General features: G+C 43.1%; 1 protein-coding gene across 1 annotated transcript in view; it reads left to right on the top strand.

Moving 5' to 3' along the window:
* LOC110069535 (chromatin-remodeling ATPase INO80-like) overlaps positions 1-12,131 on the top strand; it is a 38,097-nt gene extending 25,966 nt beyond the window's left edge. The window contains exons 32-43 of the mRNA XM_089292707.1: positions 3,512-4,216; positions 6,383-6,512; positions 6,877-7,099; positions 7,239-7,366; positions 7,974-8,068; positions 8,294-8,366; positions 8,473-8,517; positions 9,039-9,152; positions 9,233-9,335; positions 9,682-9,764; positions 10,183-10,426; positions 10,864-12,131. Of these exons, the coding sequence (XP_089148833.1) occupies positions 3,512-4,216; positions 6,383-6,512; positions 6,877-7,099; positions 7,239-7,366; positions 7,974-8,068; positions 8,294-8,366; positions 8,473-8,517; positions 9,039-9,152; positions 9,233-9,335; positions 9,682-9,764; positions 10,183-10,426; positions 10,864-11,426 (2,506 nt within the window). The 3' untranslated portion in view covers positions 11,427-12,131. The remainder of the gene's footprint in view (positions 1-3,511; positions 4,217-6,382; positions 6,513-6,876; positions 7,100-7,238; positions 7,367-7,973; positions 8,069-8,293; positions 8,367-8,472; positions 8,518-9,038; positions 9,153-9,232; positions 9,336-9,681; positions 9,765-10,182; positions 10,427-10,863) is intronic.
* The last annotated feature ends 766 nt before the right edge of the window (positions 12,132-12,897 follow it).

The following is a 12,897-nucleotide window of genomic DNA, read 5'->3' as shown; positions in this document are numbered from 1 at the left end:
AAGTTCCTTCAATTTATTTCATATCCAAGACGTGATTAACTGCTAGGTTAACTCGTAAAACAGGCAATCATTTTTTTTTTTTTTTTCCATTGATGTAAGTTTTTGTTGGCTTATTGCGGATTAATTCGGACAGATCGAGTTAATTCGAAGCCAACGGTCTCCGGTCTCGCTGCCGTTCTCCAAGCGGTAACTCTAGGTTGGTCTGTGGATTGTTGATTGGTCTGTTGTTGATTCGGTGGCCTGACTTGCAGCATTTCGTGGTGGAGAAAAGGAATCGCCACGTACAAGGAAGCCGCCAGTGTGACGGTCACAAGCATTGCAGAGTTAGTTGTGGGTCCGCGATAACCTCCGATATTGGCCACAAAGTGACACACGTTAATCGGTACTCTGAATAACAGGAACACAGTACAGATTTTGCAGGTGTCCCTGATGAGTTTCATCTCTTGGCACCGGTGAGCTGAATTTAAGGGACTAACCTCAGCAGAACGCAATTGCTTTACGGTGCGAAAGGAAGTCACCGGTATGAACAAGACAGTTAAAGTGTCGAGTTGTGCAACGACTGCTATTGCAGCGAGAAGAACGCTAGGAAATCTGGCGACGTTGTAAGGATAAAACTTAATGCATGCTGTTCTTTCATTTCTTATCACAACGGCGAAGAAGGCAGCAGTAAGCAGAGATAAAATCCAAGTCAATGGAATGATTTTCTTCACCTTGCTTTGTGTTATGCGTCTATTTAAAGGGCGGAGGACGCAGTCTTGGCGATCAAAGGCCATCAGAAACAAAGTCAGATCGGTAAGCACAAGAAATGCAAAACTTGAAGAAAAACTAACTTTACAAAATACCTCAACTGCTGCCGGTACTTCGGTATTCATTTCAAAGTAGTTGACAGCTGTCATGCCTATTAGCAAAGGCATGTTAAAGAGCGCTGCTAACAGACCGGTCAGAGCCAGGTTACCGAGCAAATAGTGAGGAACTTTACGAAGATCTCGTCGTCGTCTTAGCACGATCAACAAGCTAGCGTTACTGATTGTCGCCACCAAAATGTTGATTCCAACAAATGTGACGACAAATATTGCCAGTTCTCTTGGAACTCGAGTGGAAGTCGCGCGGTCTGTTGAAAACTCGGCTTTGAAATGTTTAGAGTTATTCATATGAAATGCAATTTTTACCTCGGTTTTTTCAGAGAAATACACTCCGCTTTGTGTTAGTCTAGTTTTTGCTCTAATGCTCCGTTGCCCCAGCCACACGGACTTACAACTTGTAACTTGCAATCTCAGTGTAATGATGGTAACCTTATGAACCGAAACATATGGTTTTTTTTTCTTATCTTTGATTGGCTGTTGGCAAGGTTTTGGAGAGGTTTTAATTGTTACACTTTTCGGGAGCTTAAGAAAATCACGGCGGCAACGGTAACCAGAACGTCACCAAACAAAAGATTTATGAACAAAACAATGACTGCCCACGTGCGTTATTAACATTTATTTGTTTCGTAACTGTCCCCTGCAAAACAACAACGTGAAATGACTAAGTTCTGCGTATTTTAGAGACCACGAACGACGGCGGCTAATTTTTCGTACTTTCGTACTTTACATTTTAAATAAGTTGTGAGACCAATAGGCGCCCTGAACAGATCTCTAGACAATTGCGAAAATCTGAGGTAAAATAAAAATTTATTTCTTTTCTGGGCGTTGTCCTCGGGGTCGCCTTAGTCATCGCTTAAGCTCTCTGTTGAGATAGGAAGACGGAAACGGCTGCGTTGTTTTGTTAAGCTGTTATTTTACAACACAATTATCAATCTATCGATCAATTTATATTTGTGGCGCGCAATACGCCCAGCTATTTTGCATAAATGTAATTAGCTAGTTTTCAGGTTCGCCATTGAAGTCAAAATGTGAACAGTAAAAGTGACAACTGAAAGAGCTGCCTAAATATTTCTTACCAGTGGCAGTCTTGCATCGACCACTCTACAAAGTGAATCAGCTGAACGCGATGTTTCGTGTTATTTTCAATCCTTTTTATCGCTACAACCTTACTTTCCGACCGCTGAAAGTTGTTGGTTTGGAAAAAAGATTGTAAACACTTGAAAATAATGATTCTACAATTACCTCTTTTTTGTAAAGCGTTCTTGTCCCAATTTGCGTTGTTTTGTTTTACTAGTGTTACCGATGGGACAGTTTGGAGAGGTTTTAGATGTTTTTGGTTTCCTTTTTCATTTGCCAAGTTGAAGACGTTACAAGATGTTGATCTGTACGATAAATGTAAACATTTCATTTTCCTTGTTTCAAACTTGAGTCACTAAAGCATTTCTTCATGTAAAACTCTTTGTTCCAAATTTGATGTTTGGGTGTTCTGAAAGCTTATAGCCGTTTTGCTGCTAAGAACTCAACACAGTAAGTAATATTTTCCAGACAAAGTTGAGCACCATGGCGTGAATTATAGAGCGTGTTTTGTTTCTTTTGTCGAAGACTAAAGCGCTAGGCACAGTCTAAAAGCTTTGATAATTCGCTTTATGGTAAAAAACCGACCCTAAGGATTGCTAATTATACAATTGAAATACTACCAACGTTAAGTAGGAGTGGCTGCTTTGTATTATCCTGTTATTTCTCTGAATGGATGATGCAAATTTAGTTTCTCCTAAAAATATCATGCATCGTGAACTAGACAGGCGAAGAGAATACAAAAACCGATCAACCAGGGGACATTGTGTTATGTACTACCAAATTCTTTGAACTAATTCTGAAAGAAATGTGCGGCAATCAGTGAGAGGAGATAGGAAATTGATCTCGGCTCTAACGTTTCGTTAGCTTAACACCCTGGAATTAAAAATGAATTTTAAACTGCCATCTGAGCAAACTTTCAATCGCTAAAAACCTGATCAAACAATACATTCCGCGTTTTGGTAAGTTTAATTTGCCGTTGGGAACGCGTGGAGTGGTTTTAGCTGTTACACCATTGAGAAGGGAAGACTTTAATAGCTTCTCTGTGTATCTTAACAAGTGCCTGCTGATCAATTGTGGGATTCCAATCACTGTCGTAGAAGATAACCAAAAGATTGACTAAAAGTCAATCATTTTGTTTATGTTGCTCATTGTGCTTGGTAGCTTACAGGTACACCAAAATTAATGAACAGTTTACCCAATCTTTCGCTTCTTTTCTCGTATCTCGGTACCTTTTCATTGCCATAACCTTATAATCCCGACCGTTTCTTTTTATTCATCCCAGATCCTAAATCGTAAGCGTTCTTCTTTAGCCGCCGGGAGTTTTTTTGAGATGTTCTAGATGTCGTACTTTTGAGAATGAAACAGGTTAATACCTGCTTTGTTTGCTGGCAACTGAACATAGCGTTCGTTTAGCTTGTTTTTGTTTCCGGAAATATGGATTGCGTTCTAGGCTCAGTCGGTTAGATAAGAAAAATTTCTGACCTGCTGAAAGTTGTTGGAAATTTTAAACGGCATTTTAAGCCTCTTACTAAAGGTTACACTGCTTTCTGTATTTTTTTTTTCTGTGGCAGGTGCTTGGGCCGGCAAGATCTGATACTGTGGCCGGACTCCTCAATTTCCTATCCAAGTATCCAGTCCAGTTCAATTCTTCCAGCCCTGGTATTCACCGGCCACACCATGAGGGTGTCGTCTCACCTGACACATCACGTACAACCCATCTTGGACGATGATGATCATAAACCGCTGAGAGGCAAAACGAAGGAGGCTTCGAGAGGAACACGAACACGGCGGACATCAGGCAGTGCGGTCTCGCCAACCTCCCCAACAAGGAGAAAAGATCCGCGACAGAGAGGCCACCATCATGCTCATCCCACAGTCATATCCCCAACTACAAAGCTACCTCCGTCTCCCCTGAAACACTCCCCAACGGGGGCCTTTTCCCCCACTAAACATTATGGACACTCGTTTCCTTCGACACAGCTCTCGCCAAACAGACATCACCATGGATTGCCAGTGTCTCCGTCCTGGGCGCATCAGCATCCTCATGGACCCCTCCCTGGAGAACTTCAGATGGGAGAACACCATCCGTCTTTGGGACATGTTCCATCCATGCACCCCGGTCAGGTGTCCCCTATGATGCATTCTCCTACTGGGCACGGCCGCACTTCCTTGCATTCCCCCACGGGACATGCTGCGCCCCCATTGCACTTTCCCCCAGGACAAATGGTCCCTCCTCACTCATCAGCTCATCCAGTGCAGCCTTTCTCTCCGACGAGGTAAAAACTAGAAAATTTTATTTATTCCTTCAAGATTGCAATTCTACATCCTTTGTACTTAGTTTAACTGTTTTGTTTTTGTTTTTTTGCTTGTTCACACTCCAGTAGTATTTTGGATGTCTTGAATGTAGTTACCAGACGTGCTTCCCAGCCCTGTGCATGTTTGCAATGTCTGTTTAGCGGTCATAATCCTAATACTACTTGCCTACCGTGCTTTGAAATAGGGAGCTTAAGCAAACCACCACGACGACGGCACCGAGAACGTCACTAAACAATAGGTTTAATGAACAAAACAATAGCTGAGCACTTGCGTTATAGACTTTTTACATTTCTTTGCCGTCCGCTGCAAAACAACGTGAAATGACAAAGTTTTGCGTCGTCTACGGATCGTGGACGACGACGGCTAATTTTTCATATTTCCATTTGGAATTGAACGCCATGGTTGCATATTTAGCTTAACGTGGCTCGCTAGAGTATTTACGAACACCCTCCCTATAGAGCGCGAGTTAGAAAAGAAACTTAGTTAATTTCTCTTAAAGTTTTCCCTGTAGCGATTTACCAGTATGGGTACTGTTAAAATAAGACTTATGTTTTGTTTGTCAGTTTTTGGATTAAGGTCGTTACCATGGCAAGATCTCATCTAAGGACAGGCAGATGTATTCCTCATTTTGGCATAAGCTCCTTAATATTTAAGCTTTCCTTCGGTGAAATTTTTTCATACGTTGCCAAATCATGGAAATGATATTGCCTGACATTTTGAATTGGTAAAAAGTCAAGGTTGTTCAGACGGTTTTTCCAATATTCTGTTATTTGTCATTCTTCTAAATATATGAGATTAGCTATGACAGATTTTACCAAAATAGAGTATTTTATAGGAATTGTATGTGGTTACAACTGAGCCGAATTTAAAAAAAATTCACCGAAGGAAACGCGAGAAAATTCACTGTCAGTTTTGCTTTTTGTGCTCATGTTGACGTCATAAAAATCGAAAAACACTGACGTTTTCTTTTAGCGCGCGCAGATTACATGAGCTTTCATTCTATGCCCGCGTGCAATCGTAAAACTGTAGGAGGCCACCTTAAGCACGTTTTTAGAGCCATAGGCCTACCGAACAGATCTAGACAATCGCGAATTTCGCTAGTAAAATATACTTCGTTTTTTTACTAGGCGTCTTCCTAGGCGCCGTCCTCGGCCTTGCTTAAGCTTTCTAATATTATGTAGCCAGCGTGGTAGCACGCTCTTATTTATGTATGTATGCACATGGCTCTGTCGTCTTATCGGCTGGTTCACAAGGTTAAACTCATCACAAAAAGATGAGCTTGGGAACTGGTGCCTTAAAGGTTAGCGGGGTGCCAAAGCCATAAGCCGCTAGGAGGTATCCATGGCAACCCTGGAAAGCAGGAACCACCCAATGAGCGTCCGCTAACCGGCACCGTCACACTGAAAGAAATTCAGTGGAATCTACTCACCTGGAGAATACTTACCCTGACCAAGAACAAAACGGGAGGGAGGAGAGGGTGCAAGAATCCGCAATGATTCGCGAGCAAAGCAGTGCAACTGATCCGCAACAATCAGCAGAATACACTACAACAATTATGCAATGAACCATAAACCCCTGCAAAACCCCTGAAGGCCGCCCCACAGGTCACGTACTCCCAAACGCGGAAACCGCTGGCTGCATAAGCTCATATTTAACTTGCCTAAATGATATTAGCTGGATGGGCACGGTAGCTGGCTGCATTAGCTCGAGTTTAACCATGCCTAAATGATATTTAGCCACATGACAAATCACTGTCTTGAAGTTGCTCTTAACGCTAGTCTTCATTACTGCATGAGCGTAAGGCAAAGCAACATATGCAAACGTAGTAGGTGCTGTTTAGTAGCGCCTTTTGTTAGAAATTTGGCTAACAAAAGCCGCCAACTATTAACGTCTTGCTGAGTTTACGTTTTTCGCTTGTGCTTATGCTTATGTGTTAGTGAAGACTAGTCTTTCGACCGCCCTCAAGTAGATCTTATGCTCTTTCAACTTCCCTAGCACATCTAAAACTCGATAAAACCTGTACCAGTTTTAAATTGTGTTAGCACTGACTATAATGACGAATTCGTGAGAACCTGTCTGTAGCGGCTAAGTAGAGTCTATGTGAATTGATTGGATTTGTTTTGTAGACATGGTTCCTCGCTGCTGATGAGTGTCCCTGAAGGTTTTCATTTGAATCCAGCTCCCAGAGTGTGTCCTATAGACAGGACTCTACAACCTACTCCTTTGCCGTCATTTTTATGCACGTACATTCCAAAGGTAAGGAAAACTTGACAATATGAAACTCAACTCCGTTGTCCCTCTGAAGCATCGCACAAGCACGGATGTGAGCCTGACGGCATGATCCTCAACGAAGTTAACTTTTTAAAGACCAACAATACAGGGTTTTCATTAAGAGTCGGATACTGGGCAAATTGAGCGGCTGTGAGGTTGATTTTGCCCGCCTGGTTTGATCTAGAAGAAAAATTTTTTTTTTCATAAAGAAGTTCAGTTTAAAACGTTTTGCTTACTTGCGAAAAACAGTTGCCGTCCTGCTTAAAACGTTAATGAAATTCCTGGAGCAAGTCAGTGCCCTATGGTATACTACTCCAGAGTCAAACCAAATCCTTTGTCCTTCCTCCAGGTGACCGCAGGGACGGATGTCTATCGCTGCAGTGATCGTAGTTCTGCTTACGAGATTCAGAGCGTACTGCAGGGGGGTTCTGACCTGTGCAGGAACCTCCTACTGTACGGCACGCCTGACCTTCAAGACTTGCAATATGCCAAGCAACACCTTTTCCCTACGCCTCTGGGTGGAATGGAAAGAGCCACTCCCCCGAATGGATGGTCCTTCGTACAAATTCCAGGTCTGTTGGAGTACTTCTTATTCAGTGCGAGTTCTTAGTGACATTTTAATACATTTGGCGGAACAACTACCGTTTTGGCAAGGTCAAATATTCAGTGTGATATACCACTAAACGAGTGTATCTTGGTGTTATTTTCCAGACCGTAACTCGCTTATCACAGACAGTGGCAAGTTAACAGTACTTGATGGACTACTGAGGAAACTAAAGATGCAGGGACACAGGGTGCTCATATATTCACAAATGACCAGGATGATTGATCTGTTGGAGGTTAGGTGCTTTGATTGTTCACTGGTAATGGTGATTCATCGTGCTCCGAGGAAACCCCGAGGAAAAATACTGAGAAAGCAGTCTTCATGATATTGCATACGGCAGTGTCTTTTTTGGTTTCGAACTTTGGAAAACTTGTTTGGTTTCTTCGCTTTACTGATATCTTGGGCTGTTCCTTCTAAAGTTAGAATTAGAGGGCGCGTTTAAAGCGCGAATTGACGGAATGGCGCTTAACAATGCGGGATGCGGTTAACTTATATAATTCTTGAGAGCTAACCACTTTCAAGTCAGTGATATTGTTGTTAACCGAAGCGCTGTTTAGGCTAATCGCGGCGACATTTCGTCATTTCGCCATTTCGTGTTTTAAACACGTGCTATTCAGATTACTCGTATTCATGTCCCTTTTCTATCCCCTTATATCTATATTTTCCAACGTCAAATTATCCTTACAGTACCAACGCACTGTCAAACAAACCGTTATTGAGAAACCAGTAAATCCATCGCTACAAAATCTTGTCCTGATGTACTCCCAAACCCTCCGAAGTAATTTTGAAAGGAATGTATGAAACCCAGTCAGGAGAGTTGACAGTTCGATCTTGTGTTTCAGGAGTACATGACTTACAGAAAACACAAATACATGCGCTTGGATGGTTCCTCAAAAATCTCCGACAGAAGAGACATGGTGGCTGACTTCCAATCCAAGTAAGTCTTATTACAACTGTCAACCCTCCCTCTTTAAATCCCAGGAGTGATCATAGTGTATTTTCTTAACATGGTACCGATACATTATCAGAAAACGGGTGACAAGAAATGGTCTGTTAACTCGGTTTTTTAGCATTTGTTTTCGTGTCTTCCTTCATTTGTACCTTTCTGAGTGTGGTTCAATATTTCATTGCTAACTGAAGTTCATGACTTTGTTTCTTGTAGTGCGGATATTTTCGTTTTTCTACTAAGTACCCGAGCGGGAGGTCTGGGAATCAATCTGACGGCTGCCGATACGGTAAAGTAACTTCAGTTCACTGTTAATAAAAATGCGCCGTGTGACTTTGATGATGTTGTTGTTGTTATGGTTGTGATATTTGTTGACTCTGTTGTTGTTTTTTTAGGTTATCTTCTATGACAGTGATTGGAATCCCACAGTCGATCAGCAGGTAGGTCGTCAGAATATTTTTTTACTCGACTGTTAGACGTCTTTCTGCCATCAGGAATACTGAAATCAGAAACCAGGGGCCCGTTTCTCGAAATTCCCGGAAACGTTTTGGGCCCGCAAAGGCATTTTTAGATAAGCTGTACCTAAAAGCCGAGAGTCGTATACGCCTGAAACTCCTTGTATGAAGGGAACCTCAGTTCATAGTAAGAATATGTGAATAAAACAGCTCTGTAGTCATAGGGTTTGAGACTTTGCTACGGCTTTCCGGGTACGAAAACTTTTCGGGACGCTCGAGAAACGGGTCCCAGCCCTGTTTATGACTTCCTGCTCTTAAAAACTCTTACACAAACAAGCAGTTGCAGCAAATAATAGAGGACCCAACGGCCCAACACTCATCCGGCACCCACAGCAGTTTACAGTTAGAGTTAAACGAGTCCGTTTCGAGTCCACAGCCACGGCAATGAATGCAGGTTACACAAATGAAATTCAAAGGCAAATCAAAATTGAATTTTTTCTATGCAGGCCATGGACCGCGCCCATCGCCTGGGTCAGACTCGACAAGTGACCGTGTACAGACTGGTAACTAAAGGTTCTATTGAAGAGAGAATTCTTCAAAGAGCGAAAGAGAAAAGCGAGGTTCGTACTTCAATTTTTCGTTGCGTGTGCATTGGACAGTGTTTTTACGTTTTACTAATAGTATTTTTTTATTATTTTAGATTCAAAAAATGGTGATATCAGGTGGTCATTTCAAACCAGAAGCTTTGAAACCCAAAGAAGTGGTTTCTTTGCTTCTTGACGATGCTGAACTGGAATGCAAGTGTAAGTTTGTAAATGAAATCCGTCTAGAACACTGTGTTCAATTGAGTGTTCCCCTTCTCTTTGTCTGATTAAATTAAGCTCTCGGTTTTCGGAAAATGCTTATAAAATAAACGAATTGTGTACGATTATTTCGTACTCTACAACCAGGTGTAGTTAGACAACCCATTCACGGTTATTTCTCGAAGGTGAAATTTCGACAAAAAAACATACTGCATGAGAGAGGGATGTCTTTCGATGGAGGTTAGGATAATTGGCAAAGAATACATCGACCTGTGCGCCGAGGCCGTAAAAATGTCCATTATTGCACGGATATACCCCTAACTTTGCATTGTGTTTATATCTACAGTTCTTCAACGGCAAGCTGAAAAGAAAGCCGACGAACAGCGACGCAGAAGAGAGAGAAAACGAAAGAAGACAGGACCAGCTGAGGTTTGTGTGTTTAGTTGAATAGAGCGTTTCACTCACGTGGCCAGCAGCCATGCAAAGGAAATTGTTTTCATAAGAAACGAGTTCAACTGCCACAGAATTGGTTTGGTATACCAACATGACCACCAATTCATTGGTTTGGGACGCCATTATGGCTGCCGTGACGTCATGTGAGTTGTTCGATTGGGCCACTACTTTGAGATGAGCGTCAGAGGTGTCATATATTGAGACTGTTGGTACTTCGCTTTCAGTTTTTGCAATTTATACATGTTTTACGTTCGCAGCTAATACTTTCCAATAGAATATCAGGACCTGTGATGGTTTTTAGTGTCAACGTTCATCTTCAAAGCTTTATTTATTTTGAGCTCATCTTTTCACCGTTATTTTGTCATCAGCTTAATCAATGTGTTTAAAAAAATAGGTGGGCGAAGGTGTGTCACCAAGTGTTGAGCTTCTTGATGGGACACCTCCAGCTAAGGCCAAGAAGGGGCGCAAAAGTAAGAGTTCACTTGTGCCACCTGCACCTGAAGGGTCCATATCTAGTTCCAAGCCAACTTCTGAGACCAGCAGTATAACTGGAGAAGGTCTGGGTATGAGGACTGGCGAAGCGTTTGATGGCGACGGCACAGTGGGTGATGATATCAGTGTGTTGAGTCTAGATGAAGGTCAGTTGTCATACTTCTGCTCGGTGCTACACTTACGCCGTGCTATTTTAGGACCAGCGTTGGATTCGTGTAGAGGAGCTGTATCTCTGATTTGGCATATGCGTGAAATTTAGCCTCAGTTGTCAATGTTTGTCATTTGTAGTCCGTCCCCGGTTTCAGTCCACAATCTTATCCAACCTTGTTCTGAGGTGTAGTGTAAATTTAAGGTTAATTTAGGCATTGTAAATATCGTGACATGGCTCTTCCAACTATACACTATTTCCAGTACTTTACTATGGGTGTCTTTACATCTCCTTTGTATCGTTGGAAAAGAGTTATAAATTTGAGGGTCTGCGACTTTAGATTGAGAGTTAGTGTGTCAGAGGGGGCACAGAAATGGTCAACTGAAACAGTCTGTTGCAGCCACTTCACGTCTGTATTTTCATTTTCGTACACAGTTTCGCTGGCGTCAGGTGATCTATCAGTGGAAATACCTCCAAGCAACACAGGCACGCCCCTGAGCTTAAAGCCCGAGGTAGATGACTTGGATGATCCTCGCAGCGAGAACGCCAGCCCCGCCCTATCGGACTCCTCTAGTAAAAGAGGCAGGGGTAGGGGCCGGGGAAGAGGGCGAGGACGGGGAATCCCTTCCAGCAGGGGACGAGGGGCGTCTAGTATACGAGGAACGCGGACACGAGGACGTGGACGTGGAACCGGAGGAGCGCTGGCTGCCTCTGCTGCCGCATCTGCTGCCGCCGCGGCTGCATCAGCGGCAGCGTATGCTGCCTACGGCTTCTCCTTCCAAGGAACAAGTACTCCGAATCCCACTCCACCTCCCACGCGGTCCAGTCCGGTGGCGTTTGGTGCGGGTGGGCCTTATGGTAACATCAGCCATCCTGTGGCACGGTATGATAACTCATCCGGGTATTCACCAGCTCCGAGTGCAGAGAACAGTCCGGCTAGATCTTCATCACAAACGTCTGCGCGCGTTAATAGTCAGCAGTCGTCTTCTCCATCTTAAAAGACCACATGACATTGCGAGGAAAAAAAGTGGGTCAGTTGTGTTCGTCCGTTAATGCAAACTACTTTTTTTAAAGAGAACTATGGAGAACGTAATATTTGGTCAGGTGTATGTTAAATCTTAAATTCAAACACGACAAAAAAAGGTCAAGAAACTAAAATGGAGCACGGCATCCAATCTGGGGATTGTTCTTCCAGCAGGAGGTCCACCTTCGTTCCCAGGGTCTCTTTACCGCGGGGAGAGACCCTGGAAATGAGACTGGGAGGTTCAACGGCGTGCGAGCTGGTATGAAGAAAGAAATTGCCATGCTGGAAATTCTGTAATCTGTAGACACGGTACAAACTGCTGCCTACGCTTCTGAAACCTAGTTTGGTGTTACAATTATTCTTCGGACAGCCAACCAAGCCATGTGGAAGCTAACAAAAACATGTAGAGGAGGAGAAAAACTGGTGCCATTTCTCGTCGTCTAACATGGTTACTTATGTGAACTGAGAAGAACAGAGCTATACAGTTCTATGTAGATACTTTCGGGTTACTGTCGGTAAATAAGGTTAAATGATATTGTAAGTGGTCACCTTGACAAGGGGTAATCACTTGATACATATATTATTTGACTGAAATCTGTTGGTTCTGCTATCGTAAAACAGTGACAAGTCTTAATTTTTTAGCAACAAAAGTGTCAAGAATTTAATTGTTGAACATCAAGTTGTAGCCTTGGTTTGTTTGTTTGTTGGAAAGAGAAAACTTGCTCGCGGGTATAGCCGCCTTTTATCCCTCCCGCCCTCAAATACACCGAATAGCTACTGAAGGTCACTTGGAAGAAAACGGACTCGAAACAAATCACAAACAAGTAAATTAAAACATTTCTAACCGCCGACCGGTTAGCTCAGTTGGTAGAGCGTCGGACTACCGTACGGGAGGTCTCGGGTACGATAAACCGTAGGCCCCGTCTCCTGCATCTTCACTGTTATGGCCAGCAGGGGACGTTAGGGAACCCACATACTCATCGTAAAGAGCAGGGCACGAAGTTCCCGGTGTTGTGGTCTGGTCTTTGCCCATTGTGCTGCTGAAATGCTCGGAGACATCAGCTGTTAAAGCTACTCTACAATCCGAGGGTAAATAAAGTATACTACTACTACTTTCTTCTCGGACACTGTTCGAGTCGTGGAGAAAGGTCATGTGACATCCAGCTTGAACAGTCACTGTTTTATAAAGTAACACGAAGCTGTCCCTTGATTTTAGCTTAATGGACCCGGGCCGAGGACACGTCCGGACGCGATCCCTTCAACCAAAATATCCGGGCTGAGGTTCGAAAATTTCTTGGGGCAAATGGATCGCGAAGGTCTCGTTCCATTCCACTCGCAATAATAGTTTCGCGGATGTTGGATCACTGTTGCTCGTGTAAGAGTTAGATGACGATTTCGACTTTATCAATGATATTGTTCGAGCTGTTTCATGCGTAGAAATTTAA

The sequence above is a fragment of the Orbicella faveolata genome, unplaced genomic scaffold, assembly GCF_042242905.1.
Source record: "Orbicella faveolata isolate gen_17 unplaced genomic scaffold, um_ofav_v1 contig_24, whole genome shotgun sequence".
Classification (NCBI taxonomy): Eukaryota; Metazoa; Cnidaria; class Anthozoa; order Scleractinia; family Merulinidae; genus Orbicella; species Orbicella faveolata.
Note: the sequence above shows the minus strand (reverse complement) of the source record. Positions and strands in the feature narration are given on the sequence as shown.